At 36.8% G+C, this 21,784-nt stretch overlaps 1 protein-coding gene across 4 annotated transcripts in view; it reads left to right on the top strand.

Annotated features, from left to right (window-relative positions):
• Window positions 1-21,784, top strand: part of LOC134382351 (RNA/RNP complex-1-interacting phosphatase-like) — a 53,932-nt gene that overhangs the window by 16,929 nt on the left and 15,219 nt on the right. For 3 of the 4 annotated variants that reach the window (XM_063102880.1, XM_063102882.1, XM_063102883.1), the window contains exons 2-7: window positions 7,968-8,043; window positions 9,566-9,697; window positions 11,669-11,792; window positions 17,391-17,451; window positions 17,554-17,600; window positions 17,976-18,051. In XM_063102880.1, the coding sequence (XP_062958950.1) occupies window positions 7,968-8,043; window positions 9,566-9,697; window positions 11,669-11,792; window positions 17,391-17,451; window positions 17,554-17,600; window positions 17,976-18,051 (516 nt within the window). The remainder of the gene's footprint in view (window positions 1-7,967; window positions 8,044-9,565; window positions 9,698-11,668; window positions 11,793-17,390; window positions 17,452-17,553; window positions 17,601-17,975; window positions 18,052-21,784) is intronic. The other variant, XM_063102881.1, reaches the window with a different exon arrangement.

Here is a 21,784-nt window from a genome sequence, read left to right as displayed (position 1 = left end):
TGGCTGATTATTGCTCCTCATCACCAAAACCTCCCTCCCTTCTCCCTCCCCCCGCCCCCCCAACAATGTCCTTTCTGTTTGCTTGTCGTATCAACTTCAAGTAATTGTGGTTGTTATATCTTCTTCCCCCCCCCGTTTTGTGTGTGTGTGTGTGTGTGTGTGTGTGTGTGTGTGTGTGTGTGAATTTATATATTAATTTTTAGCTCCCACCAGTAAGTGAGAACATGTGGTATTTCTCTTTCTGTGCCTGACTTGTTTCACTTAATATAATTCTCTCAAGGTCCATCCATGTTGTTGCAAATGGCAGTATTTCATTCGTTTTTATAGCTGAGTAGTATTCCATTGTGTAGATGTACCACATTTTCCGTATCCACTCATCTGATGATGGACATTTGGGCTGGTTCCAACTCTTGGCTATTGTAAAGAGTGCTGCGATGAACATTGGGGAACAGGTATACCTTCGACTTGATGATTTCCATTCCTCTGGGTATATTCCCAACAGTGGGATAGCTGGGTCGTATGGCAGATCTATCTGCAGTTGTTTGAGGAACCTCCATACCATTTTCCATAGAGGCTGCACCATTTTGCAGTCCCACCAACAATGTATGAGAGTTCCTTTTTCTCCGCAACCTCGCCAGCATTTATCGTTCAGAGTCTTATGGATTTTAGCCATCCTAACTGGGGTTAGGTGGTATCTCACTGTGGTTTTGATTTGCATTTCCCGGATGCTGAGTGATGTTGAGCATTTTTTCATATGTCTGTTGGCCATTTGTATATCTTCCTTAGAGAAATGCCTGCTTAGCTCTTTTGCCCATTTTTTAATTGGGTTGCTTGTTTTCTTCTTGTAAAGTTGTTTGAGTTCCTTGTATATTCTGGATATTAATCCTTTGTCAGATGTATATTTTGCAAATATTTTCTCCCACTCTGTTGGTTGTCTTTTAACTCTTAATTGTTTCTTTTGCTGTGCAGAAGCTTTTTAGTTTGATATAATCCCATTTCTTTATTTTTCCTTTGGTTGCCCATGCTTTTGGGGTCGTGTTCATGAAGTCTGTGTCCAGTCCTATTTCCTGAAGTGTTTCTCCTATGTTTTCTTTAAGAAGTTTTACTGTTTCAGGGTGTATATTTAAATCCTTAATCCATTTTGAGTTGATTTTAGTATACGGTGAGAGGTATGGATCTAGTTTCATTCTCCTGCATATGGATATCCAGTTATCCCAGCACCATTTGCTGAAGAGGCAGCCCCTTCCCCAGTGAATAGGCTTGGTGCCTTTGTCAAAGATCAGCTGGCAGTAAGTCTGTGGGTTGATTTCTGGATTCTCTATTCTATTCCATTGGTCAGTGTGTCTGTTTTTATGCCAGTACCATACTGTTTTGGTTATTATAGCTTTGTAGTATAGCTTAAAGTCAGGTAGTGTTATGCCTCCAGCTTTATTTATTTATTTATTTTTTGCTCAGCATTGCTTTGGCTATGCGTGGTCTTTTATTGTTCCATATAAATGTCTGGATAGTTTTTTCCATTTCTGAGAAAAATGTCTTTTGAATTTTAATGGGGATTGCATTGAATTTGTATAACACTTTGGGTAGTATGGACATTTTCACTATGTTGATTCTTCCAATCCAAGAGCATGGAATATCTTTCCATCTTCTTCTATCCTCTCTAATTTCTCGCAGCAGTGGTTTGTAGTTCTCATTATAGAGATTTTTCACCTCCTTGGTTAACTCAATTCCTAAGTATTTTATTTTTTTGGTGGCTATTGTAAATGGGCAGGCTTTCTTGATTTCTCGTTCTGCATGTTCACTATTGGAGAAAAGAAATGCTACTGATTTTTGTGTGTTGATTTTGTATCCTGCTACTGTGCTGAAATCATTTATCAATTCCAAGAGTTTTTTTGTAGAGGTTTTAGGCTGTTCGATATATAGGATCATGTCATCTGCAAACAGGGACAGTTTGACTTCATCTTTTCCAATCTGGATGCCCTTTATTTCCTTCTCTTCTCTGATTGCTCTGGCTAATCTTCCAACACTATGTTGAATAGGAGTGGTGAGAGTGGGCATCCTTGTCTAGTTCCTGTTCTTAAAGGAAAAGCTTTCAGCTTTTCCCCATTCAGGATGATATTGGCAGTGGGTTTGTCATATATGGCTTTAATTATGTTGAGATACTTTCCCTCTATACCTAACTTATAGAGGGTCTTTGTCATGAATGAGTGCTGAACTTTATCAAATGCTTTTTCAGCATCTATAGAGATGATCATATGGTCCTTGTTTTTGAGTTTATTAATATGGTGTATCACATTTATTGATTTGCATATGTTGAACCAACCTTGCATCCCTGGGATGAATCCCACTTGATCGTGATGAATAATTTTTCGTATGTGTTGCTGTATTCTCTTTGCTAGTATTTTAGTGAGGATTTTTACATCTATATTCATCAAGGATATCGGCCTGTAGTTTTCTTTTTTGGTTATATCTTTACCTGGTTTTGGTATCAGGATGATGTTTGCTTCATAGAATGAGTTTGGGAGATTTGCGTCTGTTTCAATCTTTTGGAATAGTTTGTAAAGAATCAGTGTCAATTCCTCTTTGAATGTTTGGTAAAATTCTGCTGTGAATCCATCTGGTCCTGGGCTTTTCTTTGTTGGGAGCCTTCTGATAACAGCTTCAATCTCCTTTATTGTTATTGATCTGTTCAAATTTTCTCCGTCTTCATGGTTCAGTTTTGGGAGCTTGTGTGTGTCCAGAAATTTATCCATTTCCTCCAGATTTTCAAACTTGTTGGCGTATAGTTGTTTATAGTAGTCTTGAATGATTCCTTGTATTTCAGATGAATGAGTTGTAATATCTATCACCTTTTTCATTTTTAATTTTTGTTATTTGAGTCTTCTCTCTTCTTTTTGTTGTTAGCCATGCTAATGGTTTGTCAATTTTATTTATCTTTTCAAAAAACCAACTTTTTGATTCATTGATCTTTTGAATTGTTTTTTGGTTTTCAATTTCATTTAGTTCTGCTCTGATCTTAATGATTTCTTCCCGTCTGCTAACTTTAGGTTTGGATTGTTCTTGTTTTTCTAGTTCTTTAAGGTGAAGTGTTAGGTTGTTCACTTGCCATCTTTCCATTCTTCTGAAGTGAGCGTTTAATGCAATAAATTTCCCCCTCAATACTGCTTTTGCAGTATCCCACAGGTTTTGGTATGATGTATCATTGTTTTCATTAGTTTCAATAAATTTTTTGATTTCCTGCTTGATTTCTTCTTGGACCCATAGTCATTGAGTAGAATGCTGTTTAATTTCCATGTGTTTGTATAGTTTCCAGAGTTTCGTTTGTTACTAATTTCTAGTTTTAATCCATTGTGGTCTGAGAAGATACATGGGATAATTCCAATTTTTTTGAATTTATTTAGACTTGATTTGTGACCTAATATGTGATCTATCCTGGAGAATGATCCATGTGCTGATGAGAAGAATGAATATTCTGAGGTTGTTGGATGGAATGTTCTGTAGATATCTGCCAATTCCAATTGGTCTAGAGTCTTGTTTAGATCTTGTGTTTCTCTACTGATTCTTTGCCTAGATGATCTGTCTAATATTGACAGTGGGGTGTTCAGGTCCCCTGCTATTATGGTATTAGTGTCTATTTCCTTCTTTAGGTCTAATAGACTTTGTTTTATAAATCTGGCTGCTCCAACATTGGGTGCATACATATTTATGATTGTTATGTCTTCTTGATGGATCGGTCCTTTTATCATTAAGTAGTGTCCCTCATTGTCTCTTTTTATGGTTTTTAGTTTAAAGTCTATTTTGTCAGATATAAGAATATCTACTCCAGCTCATTTTTCTTTTCTGTTTGCATGGTAAATCTTTTTCCATCTTTTCACTCTTAGTCTGTGTGAATCTTTATGGGTGAGGTGGGTCTCTTGTAGGCAGCATGTAGTTGGGTCCTCCTTTTTGATCCAGTCAGCCAGTCTGTGTCTTTTGATTGGGGAATTTAAGCCTTTTACATTAAGAGTTGTTATTGAAAGGTGTTGATTTATTCCTAGCATTTTGTTGGTTGTTTGGTTGTCTTAGGTGTCTTTTGTTCCTTGCTTTCTGATTTACTGTTTGGTTTCTGTGTTTGTTGGTTCCTTAGGTTGTAGATAGCGTTTTTGCTTGCTTGTTTTCTCTTCATGAATGCCATTTTTATTATACTAGTGGGTATTGATTTTTCTTGGGTTTTTATGGCAGTGGTAGTTATTTTTCAGGAACCAAACCCAGTACTCCCTTGAGAATTTCTTTGAAGGGTGGTCATGTGGTAGTGAAGTCCCTCAGTTTTTGTTTGTCTGAGAAATATACTATTTGCCCTTCATTTCGGAAGGATAGCCTTGCAGGGTAAAATATTCTTGGCTGGCAATCTTTGTCTTTTAGTATTTTGAAAATATCATCCCATTCCTTTCTAGCTTTTAGGGTTTGTGATGAAAAGTCTGATGTTAGCCTGATTGGGGCTCCCTTATAGGTGGTTTGATGCTTCTCTCTTGCAGCTTTTAAGATTCTCTCTTTGTCTCTGAGTTTTGCCAATTTGACTATGACATGTCTTGGAGAAGGCCTTTTTGGGTTGAATACGTTTGGAGATTGTTGCGCTTCCTGAATCTGAAGATCTGTGACTTTTCCTATACCTGGGAAGTTTTCTGCCACTATTTTTTTGAATATGTTTTCAATGGAATCTCCATTTTCCTCCCCTTCTGGAATACCCATGACTCGGATATTTGAGCGCTTAAGGTTGTCTGATCTCTCTCTCAGATTTTCTTCCATGGCCTTGATTCTTTTTTCTTTCTTTTTGTCTGCTTGTGTTATTTCAAACAGCCCATCTTCAAGTTCAGAGGTTCTCTCTTCAACTTTGACAAGCCTGCTGGTTAAACTCTCTGTTGTGTTTTTTATTTCGCTGAATAACTTCTTCAGTTCAGCAAGTTCTGCTACATTTTTTTTCAGGACATTGATTTCTTTGTACATTTCCTCTTTCAGATCCTGTATACTTTTCCTCATTTCATCATGATGTCTAGCTGTGTTTTCTTGTATCTCATTCAGTTTCCTTAGAATTATCACTCGTAATTCCTTGTCAGTCATTTCAAGGGCTTCTTGTTCTATAGGATCTAGAGTTTGAGATATATTAACTTTTGGTGGTGTACTTTCTTGATTTTTTGTATTTCTGGTATCTCTTTTTTGATGTTTATTCATTGTGGCAGGGGGTTTCACAGTCCACCGGTTTGAGACTAATGAATAACTAGGATGTTGCTGTGGTTGCCAATTTCGTATGGCTACCTCTGTGGCTGCTTAGTTGGCCTCTAGTGCCTTGTGTGTGTGGTTCCCTCGGGTCTTGGGCTTCTCCGGGGAGCCACCTTTCTGGTCAGCTTGGACTCTGCTGGGCTGGTGGATCATGTACCACAGGGTGTGTGATGCTGTTGAGCTTTCACTTCCTGTGCAGGACTTCTCCCTGTTCCGTGTGCTCTGGGCCAGGCTGTTGGATCGTGCATTGGCGACCCCACATGGTGTGTGGTTTCTGTCGAGTCTCCGCCGCCCTGGCCGCACATCTCCCCAATCTGTGCGCACTGTGCTGGGCTGGGGCGTGTCTTCTGCACCCCTCGTCTATCAGCTGGGCCTTCAAGACTGTTCGGCACCGCCTCGCCCCGGAAGTCTACGAGCTTTCTGCTAGGCACCGACGACCAGTCGCTCTGGGTGCCTTTGTAGCACTGTGTAGATCTTTCTCGGGACTTGTTCACCTTTGTATCTCCCCGGTTTAAACCAAGTCTAGTGCCCGCCTGCAGCCAGCTCTCTGGCAGGTTCAAGCGGACCTGGGAACTCTCCTACCACACTATTCCCAACCAGAAATTGGTTAGGCTTTTTTTCTGAACTGGTGGCCGCAGAGATGGTATCTGCCTCCCAGTAACAGGAAGTTTACCGGGGGCCGGAGTCCAGGGTGCGGTGGAGTGACAGTCGGCCCGCCCGTACTTCCTTGCCCTCCCAACACTGGCCGGGGACGCCCCACGTCACCAACCCGCGAGAGAACCGCGGAGGGAGTGGGAGGGGAGGCCGGTCCGCAGGCTCTGGAAAGCCCTGCGCCAGGCCAAGCAAGTGGGAGGGCTCAGTGGCGGCCGAGCCGGGCAGAGCTGCCCGGACCTGGGAAAATGGAGGCAGCCCCGGGGCGGTGAGTGGCCTGGTGATGCAGGCGGGAGCCAGGTGGGCGTCTGCCGCCCACAGGACTGGTCCAGGGGTCACTCACAGGGTTGTGCCAGGTCGGGTGCTCACTCTCTGCCTCTGGTTTGCCGCCATTCCCGTTCTCAGCCGCTGCCGCCTCGGGCTGTTCAGTCGCGGCGCGGCTCGGGCGCTCCCAGGAATCTTCTTTAATGCCGGCCTGAAACCTCGAATCCTGAATAGGGCAGCTGGCCGCCTTCAGCGCGGCCCCGGCCTCCGGGATCCTTTCTGCATCCACAGCAGCCCTGGCGCCGTGTTCCCTGTTTCGAGACTCGCTTTTGCAGCTAAGAAACAGTTCTTTTCCTGCTCCACACTTCAAAGGTGTTGCCTGTAATTGAGGCAGCCTCTCCTGCCGGGGGCAAAGTGGCGGTCACCCCCCACGACTGGCCACCAGCAGCGGTCCTCCCTTAAGAGATGGCAAGAGGAAGGTCCACAAGTTTCCTGGCTACCTGAGGCCCAGTGGCCGCCTTTTCCACCTCAGCTACTCCGCGCCAGCAGCCGCAGCCACCGCCATCTTGAAAGTCTTCGACTTTTTTCATATTGATTAAAGTAATCACTTCGGTACAGAATGATTTTATAAAGCCAAACTTATTCAACATTTATTTAATAAATATTAAGCATCTGGTGTGTGGTAAGCACTATACTTTGAGTGAGCAAAGACAGACATTGTCATTCTTATAGTGCTTATAGTAGAGAAACCACCATTTCTCAAATTAGCCACATAATTATGTGTGTAATTACAATCTCTGTTAAGTGCCAGGACGAAGGATGCAAGTTATTATGTCTAGCTGGAGTGGGTGGATGGGTCAAAGGCTTTTGTGAGAATTGATATTTGAGCCAAAATTTAAGGGTGACTGAGGGGGTGAAATGGTGTGGGGGTAGGCAGAAGGAATAGCAAAGAACATTTGAAGAACTGAGTGAAAGAAACAGAATGAATTCAGAGGCCAGAGAAGGAAAGGATGGTGCAAAAATGAAGGTAGAGAAGTAGGCAGTGAATTAAAACATGCTTATCTTAAGAAATCTTCATGAGTTATAGTTGAAACTTATCAAATATAACTTAGGGAATAATTATTTATATGACAAAAGAATTGTTTTGAATATCAGATTTCTCTGCTTATTCACAAAAAGTCATCATAGGTAAACAAAGATGTATAAAGTTAATGAACAGTAGTTGCTAATTCAAGATTAATCAGAAATTAAAACATGACATCTCCAAAATAATCATTTCACTTTGAGAAAATGTGATTCTGTTTCCTAACCATTTATTGAAGCACTATAGGTTTTTATATTTTACTTTTATTATTCTCACATTTAATACCTGCAAGGGTACTTCAAAAAGTACATGGTTAAATGGAATGAAGGATAATACGAATCTTTCCACAGACTTTTTGAAGACCTCTCATATTGCCACTCTGTTTAATATTTAAATAGTAACAGTGATCTAAAATTCATAAACTATTTTCCTTCTCTTACTGTTGCACGAGAAAACAACAAAAACGTTGTTTGGGGTATTGAAATGGGCACTACCTTATTTACTGTACAAGTGCTGTAACTTGTATATTTAGAACCTTAGGTTTTCTTTTTTTTTTTTTTTTTGAGAGAAAGCAATAAATTAAAAATTTCATGTGTGATAGAACTAAGAAAGCAACTATAATCAACAAATTAAGCTCTGTTAAAAAATGGTCTCTTTGTTTACCGTCTTGAATCATAAGAGTTTTTGTTACAACTGTAGTTTATTTTCATTGCAGGTGGAGGACTGTGATACCAATTGGACATCCTCTACCTGGGACCCGATTTATTGCCTTTAAAGTTCCTTTAAAGGGGGTATGTACATTGTTTTTTTAATCTGTCTCACAAAGAGAAGAACTGAGGCTAACATGACCCACGTTTACTTAATGTCATGCTTTTTGTAAAAATATGTGAGTATAAGTTTCCAGAACGTTTGACATTATAGAGGAAACTACAAACATTTTCACACATGTATTTATTGTTCATGCTTGTACAAGGGAATAGTAGCTTGAACTAAAATTTTAATAATAGCTTTATTGAGATGTAATCATATACCATGAAATTCACCTATTCAAAGTATATACAATTCAGTGGTTTTTAGTATATTCACAGAGTTGTGCAGCTGTCATCACAATTTTAGAGGATTTTTATTACCCATGCCCCAAAAAACCTGTGCCCAGTAGCTGTCACTTCCCCCACTCTCAAACCCTTCCCCCTTTATCCTACCCTGTGCACACAGACAAGAGAAAGCCCTCGGGCAGATAGTCCCAGGTGCTTTCAGTAGGAAACTATGGTATTCCCTGGAACATGCTAAGCTGTAATGGGCAGGTCACAGACAGGGTCGGCTTCAGCTACAGGATCCAAGACTTTGACTTATTTCTGAATTTTTTTTCCATTCCTATTTAGTTAAAGACCCTAATTTTGTCCCTGGATGGGATTATTTTATGACAAAGAAAAGTGAGGCTTGAAGACTACCCTCAAGTTGTACATATTCAGCCCTTGATAATTCATGAGAGAAGTATCCGCTTCACATATTTATTTGCAGCTGCATTTACTGCAGCTAGTTCAATTTCTGCTTTTACATTTAATTTTTGTTCGGTCTTTGGGCAGAGTTGTAAATCTGATATAGAATGAAGTTGTGCAGAGGCAGATGCCACTTGGTGTATTTAACAGGGTGATGGTAGCAAATTTTAATTAGTTTTCTTTAGGTGAACCTGAATACATAGCAAACAGCTCCTAGGAATAACAAATTTTTCTTATTTAAAATCAGTAATAAATTATCCTTGTAGAAAAAAATGGAAAATATATAGAAAAGTAAGAGTATAGAAGAAAAAACAACTGAACTTCCACTGTTAAAATGGTGATATGTTTTTTTTTTCAAGACATTATTTTCCTCCCCCCCCCAGTCCCCCCCAAAATCAGGATAACACTATAAATAAAAGTTTCATAATGTGGTCTTCTTCATTTAAGTTTTTGAAAATTTTTCCGTATCATTAGTCTTTGAGAAACATGATGCTTAAGGGTCACATGATATTTCGATGTTTTTTTATTATAAATAATGGTACAGTGGTACCCAAACTCTTTCCCCCCCACTTCTCTTATAATTGCCTTAGAATAATTTCTAAGATGTGAAATCACTGAGGCAAAGTATGAAAATTATTTAGGCTTTTTGTACAACACTTGAAAAGTTAAAAGTTTTTTCAATGTTCTTACACTGTGAAGTTTTTCACCAATTCTTTTTTACCTTGTTATGTTTTTTTCTCTTTCTTGTTTGTTCTGTGTTGAGTTTTCACATATTATCTGCGTTTTGTAACTGTATTGTTTTTTTTCGTCATAGGCAGTTAATCAGAGACTTACCCCAGCCCAGAAGTTTACACCAAAAGACTTAATTAGTGCAATAAAAGCACTAAATGTGGAGCTTGGGTTAATTATTGATTTAACATATACCACAAGATATTATGAAGTTAAGGTAAAGTTGCAAATGTATTTTGTTATCATGGGTGGGTCTTAGTAGAAAGGCTTTTTTGAATACTGCACTTGGAAAGTGAATCAAGATAGTCTCGGTTATTTTAATATAAATTTTAGAATTTCCCATGAGTAATTGCTTAGCAATATTTTTGGTCCTTTACATAATTTTTAGATGGATTGTGCAGAGAAAAAAACCTCTGAATTTTATTCTTTTAAGGAAGCAAAATAAGTAGAAGAAAAAAATGTACCTGGAAATAGGAAAAGCAAAAAGGGGGCAGGAAAACAAAAGAGGGAAAGAGGACTATGATGAAAAAGAAAACAGAGATAAAGAAAAGAAAATATGAGATGGGTGTTACTTTACAACAGTGGTTTTTGAACTTTGTGTAGTAGCAAAATCTTTTCAATTAAATCTTGCTCTGAAGTTCATTATAGAAAGCAGATAAATTAGAGTGGTACTGGTTGAAGCAAGAGATTGAGGATCTCCAGACCCAGTCCACTGGACCTCATCATCATTCTCCAGTCCTCCACTCTTTACTCCCAGTCTTAGAGATAGAGGTACACTTTGGAGAGCAAAAGTTTTAAAACCCTGCTCTGGAGTAAAATAAGTTTTAGATCCTGCTGTTTGATTGGATTGGTGCCATCAAAGGTGTCACATGTCATTCCTACCCCGATTAGGTAACATTTTGTCTTGGATATCTTACTACCATGTGATACTTCAGCATACATGAAACTTAACATACCATTTTTCTTTACTTCTGTTCTCCTTCTCCTCAAAAATACAAATTAGCTTCCTTGTTTCTCCTGAAAGCATAGAGGATATCAGGGGATTTGAATCTAACTGATAGATTCAATACCCCTATTTAGTCTATCAGTTAGATTCAAATCCCTTGATATCCTCTATCTTCCTGGTACCCTGCATCAAGTCAAGCACTAAAACCTATAGATTTTTTTCCTCTAAATGTGTCTCAAATTTTTTAAGTCCTTTACCTGATTATTCAGCAGTTTGTCTTTTTCATTTTTTGACTAGCTGTCCGTAAACATAATTATTGCCAATTCCAGTTCCTTCCTAAAAACAACCTCTTCAGTTCTGTCTGGCCTTCTATGTGCTTTTTAATGTACAATATTCAAACTCTTCTCCCGGTCTTTCATGGCCCAATTTACTTGGCTCCCTTCTTATCCTGCTCTTTTCAGTCCTTTACAACATACCATCTTTTGTAGTCAGGTGTACTTCTTCACTGTCCTATGAACATGCTGTGTTCATTCTTGATTCTTTGCCTCTAATTCTTGCATAAACTTTGAATTTTGTTCACCCCTTTCCCTGTCCAAAAATCTACCTACATTTCAAGGCTTAGGATTTATAGCCACTACTACACTGTTGAGAATATAACCATTTGTTTTATTCTGCATATGACTGTTCAAGGGTCTATATCCTAACTTTTCCAACTATATTATCTGCTCCTAGGAACTGATCTTATGCAGTTATACTCATCACCAACCTTGGCATTCTTTAATTGACTGTCACTAATTGGTTAATTGATTTTACCTTAAAATGATGGAATTAGCCCAGACTTTTATTCTTAAAGCCTCCACTTTAGACTCTTGCAAATTTTAGAATCAGTCAGGGAAACATGTAACCACTTTAAAACAGGCTTACTAAACATAGCCTAAGCTAACATTTAGAATCCTAATACCACCGGTGGAGTTAATACTTTAAGCTTGTATATTAAGTTGGCCCTATGTCTGGTTAATCACTTAAATCCTTAACTCATTGTTGGCCATTGGGAATTGGGCTTACTTTTATAGCCTCTTTCATGTAGACTACAAAAGAGTTCTACACAATTTGATCTAAAGTGTGCCTTTGTATAATCATTATACCTTATTCTTAAAAATACTGATTTGTGAGTATTACTGGATTGAAGAATTTGTTTTTAATAACTTATAATTGTTACATCCTATTTTCCTTTGTTTCTAGGACTTACCTAAAAATATTAATTATAAAAAACTTTACACTGTTGGACTTGAAGTCCCTGATAATGCTACTATTCTGCAGTTCAAAAAATGGGTCAGAGAGTTTCTTTGGGAAAATGCAGAAAATGGTAATTAAAAATCTTTAATATATCAAAACATTTTTACTTAATTGATAAAGATTACTTTAGTAGAAATCATTGTAGACCACTTAAACATGATTTAATGTACATATTTTGCTTGAATATATCTATTTAAAAGGACCCTATCAAAGATTTCTCTGTAGATTACAGTGTGTGCATGTCTCTCACTTTAGGAAAACTTGACTTGGGGAAAATAAAGTATTCAGAAAACGAAAATAGAGGGGTGATGATTTACATTACAAATAGATTCCTGATAGCATTCCTTAAATACTGATACCTTCAGAACACCTAAAAATAACATTATTTTAAAATTGATTTAGAAATAACTTTTCTTAAAAGGATAGGGAGCCTAAAGTAATGTGCATCTTAATCTTTTTGGTGTAGAGTTTGGTTTCAAACAGAAAAGAAAGATAAACTTAAAAACATGCAATCCTTTTAAGACTTGTGAATCTTTTTGGGGGGAATCCTTCCTCAATAAATAGAGCTATATGTAAACATGTGTTTATAAGGATGTTCATTGATGTGTTTATGATATTGAAAAATCGAAAACAGTTTAATTATTAATGTGGAACTGATTAAATGAATTATGACAAGTACATACAGATATGTAATACTAGTCAGACATTAAAAATAAGTTGTATTTATTGATTGACAAAATGCTTGTGAGATATTTTTAAGTGACAGTGTCATTCCATAGTTTTATTTATAGATAATACATGTGATTATAACCAAAAGGATATGCGAAGGTACTTCATAAAGTTCGTGGAAAAATAGAAATGAACGATAATACAGATCTTTCCATGAACTTTTTTAAGTACCTTGATACATCACACTGTTAATAGTGGTGTTTCTGATTTTTGTTTTCTTATTTGTACTTCTTATGTTTCAGCAGGTTTGTTTGTTTTTTGTTTTTTACAATGAACATTTATTACTTTCCTAATTTTAAAAGATTGCTTTTAAAAATAAAGTTTTATTTGAATGTTTGTAATCTTAATGGCCAGTGATTTATTTTTATCTCTGGTAGAGGTTTCACAACATATCACAATACCTTAGAGGTAATCTGGCAGCATCAAAATCTTAAATCTAGTGATTTCCTCTCTTATCTGCATCATTAGAGCTACTAAAATTCAAAGCTAGTAAGCTAGAGTGTACCTGAGATTAATCTCTGTAGCTAATAAATGCTGTTTATGGACAGCATAGCTCTAGCATAAATTTCTCTCACTACCACCTGTACTCTTAAGATTTCTCATCCCCTGGTTCCCGCTAGATCTAATTCTCTCTGGATTCCTTCCTTTCTCTCCCAGTCTATTAGTCCCTCTGGGTTCCATTTATGTCCCTTACCCTGTCTGGCTGATAATGTCAATTCTGTTTTCCAAACACTTCTAACTTTCTTAAATTCTTTCCTCTCATTATCGTTTCCCTGTACCTTCTTGTTACAGAACAAATTATATAGGCTAAATAATTACAACAGATTCCAGTTCTCTCATACTTAACCTGCATGATTCTCCTGAATTAAGCAAATTTTTATACCCAGAAATGTAAAAAGAAAAAGAAGCACATTTTTGGGGTGAATGAACAGATGGAAAAGGATAAAACTGGTATTGACTACCTAGTCTCCTGGCCCTAGGGAAGAAGAATTTCAGGAGACCAGGCTGGCTTCTTCTTAGGAAGTGGCTTAATTGCAGATGTATTGCTAATGGCTCTTCTTTAACCAGCTGTTCAGCAAAAGCCTGAGAAGCAGAGTTGGCTTCAGGGTTTCAGGCTGATAGGAACAGTTATGATGCCAATGACAACAGCTGTATTCTGGGCCCAGAGCTTCTAATTTTTACTGTGTCTTTCCCAGCAAATCAGAAACAGCTTTTTAGGTTTATTTCCTACTAAAATTAGGGAAAGGGGATGGGGGACTAATTGTTGTTTAGTTCACCTATTTATCTTGGGAAGACAGATTTCCTGAATCAGATAGATCATTGTTCCTACTGGTTTCTGTCCAGTGGTATAAAGTTGCATTTTCATCTATAATATCAAAAAGTTTATGCTTTTGGGGTTTAGAACACTGGCATGGCCTTAGGTTCTTGCTTTTAAAAAACAAGTGGAGAAAAAAAAATTCTGTAAAAAGAAAAAATTCCATATGAATGTGTGGAAAAATGGAATTAAAAGACAATACAAATCTTTCCATGAACTTTTTGAAGTACCCTTGTATATAGCTGAAAAGATACATGCCCCTTTTTTATCCCTATCCCAAAAGTTAGTCACCCGTAGATCTTTAAGAAATATTCTCTAAACTCAACCAACAATCCTCCTTCTCTTCTCTTTTGTTTTTTAATTTATTTTTGAATTGAAACATAATTCAGTACACATATTTATGGGGTACAGAGGTGACTATCAGTATTTATGTACAGTATGTGATGATCAAATCAATATTATTAGCATGTTCATCATTACAAATCGTTATTATTCTTTGTGTCCCTTACCCAGTTACTCCCTAACCCCACTCCCCCTTTTCCACTTCTAGTAACTATAGGTCTGTTCTCTCCTGCAAGTTAAACATTTTGTTGTGGTCTTTCTTTCTTAGCTCCCATTTTTGAGTGAGGACCTAGGGTATTTCTCTTTCTGTGCCTGGCTCATTTCATTTAACATAATCTTCTCCAGGCTCATCCATGTTGTCATGAATGGCAGAATTTCATTCTCTCCTTCTTTTCTCTTGCTTGTTAGAGAAAATACCTCCACTGTGAAGCTCAGTGCCACTGATGGGGTTGATGGTTAAGGGTTTCTGCTAGGTTGTCAGTGCTGCTTAGCAGTCCTCTCCCTGTCCTGTCAGCTCACTCATCTGATTTCAAATCTTTACTCCTCTCCTCTGCTACGCTCATCTTCCACACTCTCAGTAACACTCAGTGAAAATAGAGGATGTCAGGTATGATGTCCCTTTCTCACTTACTCTTATCTGTATCCGTATTTGCACCTTCTTTCCTCTGCCTTCTTAAGAATAGCAGACTAATCCTCTAGCTCTGCTGGATATTCTTTTCATATCTGCCTTCTCCAGGATGTTTTTTCATTTATTCTCACCTCTGTGTAGTTTCAACATATAAACATGCACAAGCCATTCCTGTCTCTTAAAACAATACTGTCTTTTCCATCTTGCAACCTTAATTATTTCTGATTCTCTGTTTCCTTCCTCTCCTGATTATGCTTTTAGAAGAAATGGAAACAGGATTGACAAGATTGTCACTTACAACCTGATGTGATCTGATTGTTCAATTAGAATGTTGTAGAAATGCAAAGGATAGTTTTTCATACTTATCTTGCTTGAACTCTCCGTAAGCTTGAACTTTGTTATTCATTCCTTCCTTAAACCATCTCTCCTGTTTTGTTTTTAATTTTCTTCTACTTACTTAAATGTTAAGTTTTTTTCTCTAGCTGTTTTTTTTTTTCCTGTTCAAATCCTTGATGACTGTTGTTTCTTAAGATTCTGTCCTAAGCCCTCGTTTCACTCTGTACACTTTGTCTCATCTTTTCCTGTGGCTTCAACCAATCACTTGTAGCCTCCTAAATCTGTCTCTAGCCCAAACCTTTCTCCTGAGTTCCACATCTGTGTTCATAGATGTCTAGTATCTTCACCAAGGGGTTCGACTGGCATCAGAAAACTGAACATGTCAAAAACTGAACTCTTAATCTTCCTTCTCTTATCCCCAACTTCCCTAGTTCTCCTCTCATCCTCCCTGGCTTGGTTTATTATGATGGCTTTCTAAGTAGGTTTCTTGCCTCTCCTCCCACCAATTATTCCTCCATACTACCGCTAATTTATCTTTCTAAAATGTAAATCTGATTGGGTCACTTCCCTGCTTAAAGTTCTTCAATGGCATCCCATCCTATGAACACCAAATTCCTTAAGGTGACCCAGTGATACTTCATGGCCTGGTTCTTGGCCATCTTTCTAAAGCCTCATAAGCGTCACGTACGTCTCACATGTCTGTTCACCATGCCCATTCTGTACTCCTTGCCTTTACACACACTGTTCTCTTATTGAAATATTTTCCTAATCTTGTTTACTTAATGAACTCCATCTCATTTTTCAAGATTATCTAAATGTTTCTTTGCAACTTTCCCTCTGAAACCTCCTCTCCCCCAGTGTAAAATTGAGAGCTCTCTCTTACATACTCTTATGATACCTCTGTGTGCATTTATTGTATAGTCTTATAATAATAAATGCTTTGTTTACTTGTCTGTCTTCCCCTGCTAGACTCTGAACTGATCGAGGTACCAGCTAGATTCAGATGGAATTACTGCAGCTATTAGTATTGCTCAAATGAAAACCTTCCCCTTATTTTTCTTTAATATGTAAAGCCATATAGAGATATTTGGGGGAAGAAAGTATGTACATATCAGAAAAGTTTCTAAGTATAATAGAAATAATTTGTATACATATAAAATGCCATAAAGTAGTTCTGTTTCCAAAAAAAATTCCATTCTATTCAAACTACAAAACAGGTAACGAAAACAAGTCTCTAAAATTTATTATTATAAGCCCATTCTAAATATGTTCACATAGATATGTATGGTATTTGAAAGTAATTTAAAGACCTGGAAATGTGGGTTTTAACTTTCCATCTTTTGAAAAAACACCCTCCCAGACCCTCAACAAGTGCTTCATGAACCTTCACAAGTGGTTCTGACAGAGAGGCAGCAAACCAACAATTTTGAGAAGAAGTGCAGGGTGTTGGTAGGATAGGACAGGTGAATGTAAGGTATCTATCTACAAGTGAAGAAAAAAAATCTAGAGCATAAATCTTATTGCAAATTTTCCTCAGAAATAATAACCAGGAGATGAATAAGCCTCTCAAAACCTGTCTTCTTCAAGGAAATATTCAAATTTTAACCTCATAAGAGGGCCGAGCCCGTGGCGCACTCGGGAGAGTGCAGCACTGGGAGCGCAGCGACGCTACCGCCGCAGGTTCGGATCCTATATGGGAATGGCCAGTGCCGGTTGAGTGCCGGTCACGAAAATGACAAAAAAAAAAAAAAAGAAGAAGAAAAAAAAAACAAATTTTAACCTCATGGATAGGGAAACTCTCTAAGATAGATCATCCTGGCCATGAATAAAAAGGTTCCTGGTCCATCCACAAAGGTCAGAAGATTTATCTTACTTTTAATTCTTCAATTGTGGTATCAGAGCATGTGCTTAGAAATGGTGACATAGACGTTCTTAGTAACCAGAAAGTAATGGTACATTTCATGGAACCCAAAGGTAATTAAGATCAAATAAGTAAGTTGAATGTTATTTCATTCCTAAATAATGTTTGAGGTATATTATTCATGAACATGATATGAACATTGTCTTTCATTTGATTAACTCTAAAAATTCATGTTTACTACTGTAGGGTCAACAAGGAAAGCCTGTTTCTTTCCTGAATCTTTGATAGTGCCCCTCTAATATATTAGATTTAAATTTAATAACTAAGAATTCTACCAATGGCAGATATTTTTATTAAAAATTATCATATTCTATAAATTATGTATAAAACATGTTCTTTTTTTGTACCATTCTGATCTTATTTTTTTTTCATGCTTTTTAATGTTTCCATTTTATAGATAAACTCATTGGAGTTCATTGCACTAATGGAATTAACAGAACAGGATACCTTATATGTAGGTAAGAATGATATAGGTGCTATATTTTCAAATCTGTCTTCTTGAGATGAAAATTTTTAAATTTAGTCTTATTCTGTTAAATTAAAATGATATTTTTATTCAGGTACCTTATTGATGTTGAAGGCTGGGATCCAGATACAGCAATTCAAGGTATTTTTATAAAGTTGAGCTAAAAGCAGGCCAAATGTTATGAAAACATCTAGGGTTGTATAAGTGAATGTGGATCACATATGGATAATAAGGCCTTTTTAAAATTCTAAGTTATTTTGCTTTTCTATCAGCAACTTTTCAACTTAATACATTTTAAGTAGACTTTTTAATATAGCCAATTACTCAAAAAAAAAATAGGAACCTTAAAAATATTAAATATTTCTCTATAGATTTTTAGGGTCTCATCACTGCTGCCATTAGAAATCATTTTATTACATATCTGTTAATTGGTTAAAGAAATCCTAGGATCTTGTAACATAATTTATCTCATTAATTTTATTTGATCAATATTAATCTTTCATTGATTATTTTTAGCTTTTGGCGAGGCCCGGGGTCATCAAATAGATGGTTGTGTGTACTTAAAGGATCTCAAAACTCAGCCCATGAGAAGGTAATTTAGAACCCTTTTGTGAATTGTATCCTATCCAAGAATCTTATCCCTTATGTAAAGTTTTTTCTTCCCTTTGCAGTTCTCTTAAATACAAACCTTTGTTATAACTCTCATTGTTGGCCATAGAAACCAAAAGAGAGATAATTTGTATATCATTAAGACATGCTGAGTTGTGGCCAAAACTAATTTTTTTGTGTTCAATATATTCAGAGGTTTTAGAAAATTAAAAAATGTTAATGAGTCACAAATCTACCACTGTTATATGTAAAAAAAAGTTCAGACTTTGCCAACTCCTAAATTTGTCATAGAGTGTGGAAGAAAGTATTTTGAAGTGGAAAAGCTTCAAGTATACAGGTACTATCAGTCAATCACCTTTACCAGTTAAGAGGAGCCTTGGGATGCCTCCTCTAGAATGGTGGTTTCTGAACTTTTCAGTATAGCAGAATCAGCTTGAGATTGTTTTAAGACTAATTCCTGGACCCCGCCATAAAAACAACTAATTTAACAGGTTTAGTATGAGGGGTGGGGCACTCAGGAATTTGATTTTTAAAAGGTTTAGGATTGGGAACAAATGCAGTAGACCAGATAAATTGATTAACTCAAATTCCTGCACTAACAAGCTGAGTAAACTGAAAAATGTACCCTAAGTAAGTAAATGATTTGACTTCCTTGACTGATCATGATCTATTGTAGTATTTTAAGATCTCCATTTAGAAATGGCAGCATAATGGATATTAAGCCATTCATTTTAATAGTAAATAGATAAAACCTATAGTTGCTTCTTGAGGTCTATACTACATACTACATATCATCATAGAGGAGCATATTTTTTCAGCAGGAAAGCCTGTGCCCACTTTATTAAAAAGCTTCATTAAGCAAATTACTTGGATATAAATTTTAAAAGATGGGCTAGGGCACAATTCGTTTGTTTATTCACTTTGAGACTTAAATTCAATCATTCAACAAATATTTATTGAATGTGTGATATATTCTACGCATTGTTTTGTGTGTTGCTGATATAGCAGTTAACAGAACATACTAAAAACCCCTTCCTTTATGGAGCTTACAATCTAGTTGGAAGACAAATAATAAACAATTTAAATAAGTAAGTAAAATATGTAGTTAGTGAGATGATGATTAGTGCTGTGGAAGAAAGTGAAGCTGGGAAGGAGAATAGAAAATGTCAGAGTGATGGGTAGAAGGTTCAGATTTAGATGGATGGCCAGAATGCGTTTTGTTATGATAAATATGCTAACTGTCCTAATTTGATCATCACTTATTGTACACAAATATGGATAGTCAACTCTGTACCCCACAAATATGTATAATCAATTATGTTTCAACTAAAAAAAAAAAACAGAAGGATGGCCAGAAAAAGCCTCACTGAGAAGGTGACATGTGACTAAAGACCTGAAGGAAGTGAGGAAGCATGCCATGTGGATAGTAGGTTTTACTTGCATCCCCACCCCGCTTGGATGTTGTTGCCAGCCATCTCCAGTATCCTCACCACCACCCTAGACTCATTCATTCTCTTTATTTCCCATTTTGCTATTATGTTCATTCCCACTCTTAAGCAATTTTCTTCTTCTGAGATGATGAGTATTATAACCAAACTATTAGTTTGGCTGTAAATTCAAGTCATCTAACATTTATCTAGTGCTATTTTTTCTAAACTAGACAGACGTATTTTTTTAAAAAGTGAGTGGAGAGAAAATGCAAAAGTGAGAAAATGAGCAGGTATAGACCACATGTTGGAGATATTTGGCAATAAATGGAAAGAGGATACGTGTGATAGCACCTTCGGGAAACTGTAGGATCTCTTTGTTCATTCCTATGACCATACGAAAAATGTAAGTGATACTCTAACCCTTCCAGAATTTAAGCAGTAATCCAATATCTATGCTATTCTATGCAGAATATCTGAAGATACTGAGCTAAGCAGCATTGCCATTTTATAAAAATCATCACCTAACCATGACATACTTCCCTAAAGCTTTACTCTTAAGATCCTGAGATAATGTAAATTTAGCCAAAGAACGTAAATAGGCGAAAACTTAGGAGATTCTCTTGTCCTTATAGCATCCTTTATAACATAGGAGTAAAGCAGTGCCCCAGGCAGAACCTGACTCCAGAAAGTTACATCTCAGAAAGACTTTATAAGCTCCAAAATTGAAAGAAGCACCTAAGTCCTTTCCTCCTAGTTTCATCCCTCTACCTAACCCAGCACTATAATTGGGTTACATCCATATAAGGAGAGAATGCAGTATGGAGTACAGAGAATTTAATTGAAGAGAATTTGTTCCACCTTTTTAACCTTTTCCTGAAGGTTCTTTGATCTGATCATGCTTTGGAGAGCTCTTGAAATTCATATATCAAATAGGAAAAGTAGACATTATTCATTTATATCCTTGCTTACAGAGTCTTTAAATTCAGAGCCTTAAGTTATAGCTTTTATGAAAAAAATTTTTAAAGGGGAAAGTGCAGATTTCTGGTTATTCTAAACTATTTTTAGAGCTCAGCAGTAAATGGAGATGAAAGCAAAGTGAAATTTTTCTGCTTCCCTTTAAGCTAATTGCTAATTCTTTTTTTAAAAAAAAATTGTTCTCATTACGATTAATCACTCATAAAAAGAAGGTATTTCTAATTCAGCTTACACATTTTCACTGATCTAGAGTTTGGCTGACCCACAGAAAGTCCCATCTACTATCCTTTCAAAGGTTGGTGTTTATTGAGAATTTTGGACTTGGAGAAAATAACAGGTTTCTTCTAAAGCTTTAGTAAAGATTTTTATAGCCAGCCAGATCACAGCCAAATACCTTCATGTCATGGGTTCAATGTTCACTTGATGTTCTTCTCATTAGGTTCGCAAACACCTAATCATTGTCCACTCATGTCTTCAAACAGTTGAAAGCTTTGAATACTCCAGAAACCTTTCACACGGGTCACCATGACTATGGGCTCACTGTTTTTTCTTGCCTTTTTAATTTGGGTCTTTGGCTGTAAACATAGCATATTCTGTATGGGGATCGCAAACTGTTTCTTAAAGGACAACATAGTAAATATTTTAGGCTTGCGGGCCATCTCTGTTACAACTACTCAAATCTGCCATTGTAGCGTGAGAGCAGCCACAGACAATACATAAACCAGTGGGCAAGGCTGTGTTCCAATAAAACTTTACTTGAAAAAACAGACATCTTGCTCACTTAGCTTGCCGACCCCTGTTCTATACTATTCCCATCTGCTGTGGGTTAATTTTATTTCCTTTCTCAGTGCTAGAACCAAATAATCTCTACTTTGTTTTCTTATAGCTTGAAGGATGTGCTGTAATATTACTTTCTCCGTATCACTATCCTACTAGTACCTATTTAAACCTTCTAGATGTCTTAAATACCAGGCTCAAATTATGTTGGTTTTCTTTTGAGGTGAGATTCATATAACATAAAATTAACCATTTTAGAGTGAACAATTAAGTGGTGTTTTAATACATTCACAATGTTGTGCAACCACCACTTCTATCTAGGGAAAAAACACTTTCATCACCCTAAAAGAAATCCTGGACCAATTAAGAATTTGCTCCATATTAGCCCCTTCCTCCATCCCCTGACAACCACCAAGTCTGTATTCTCTTTTTATGGATTTACCTATTCTTGATATTTCATATTAGTGGAATCGTACAGTATGTGTGTGACCTTTTGTGTCTGGCTTCCTTCAGTTAGAATAATGTTTTCAGGGT

This window comes from Cynocephalus volans, chromosome 7 (assembly GCF_027409185.1).
Source record: "Cynocephalus volans isolate mCynVol1 chromosome 7, mCynVol1.pri, whole genome shotgun sequence".
Classification (NCBI taxonomy): domain Eukaryota; kingdom Metazoa; phylum Chordata; class Mammalia; order Dermoptera; family Cynocephalidae; genus Cynocephalus; species Cynocephalus volans.
This window is presented reverse-complemented; position numbering and strand designations above follow the sequence as displayed.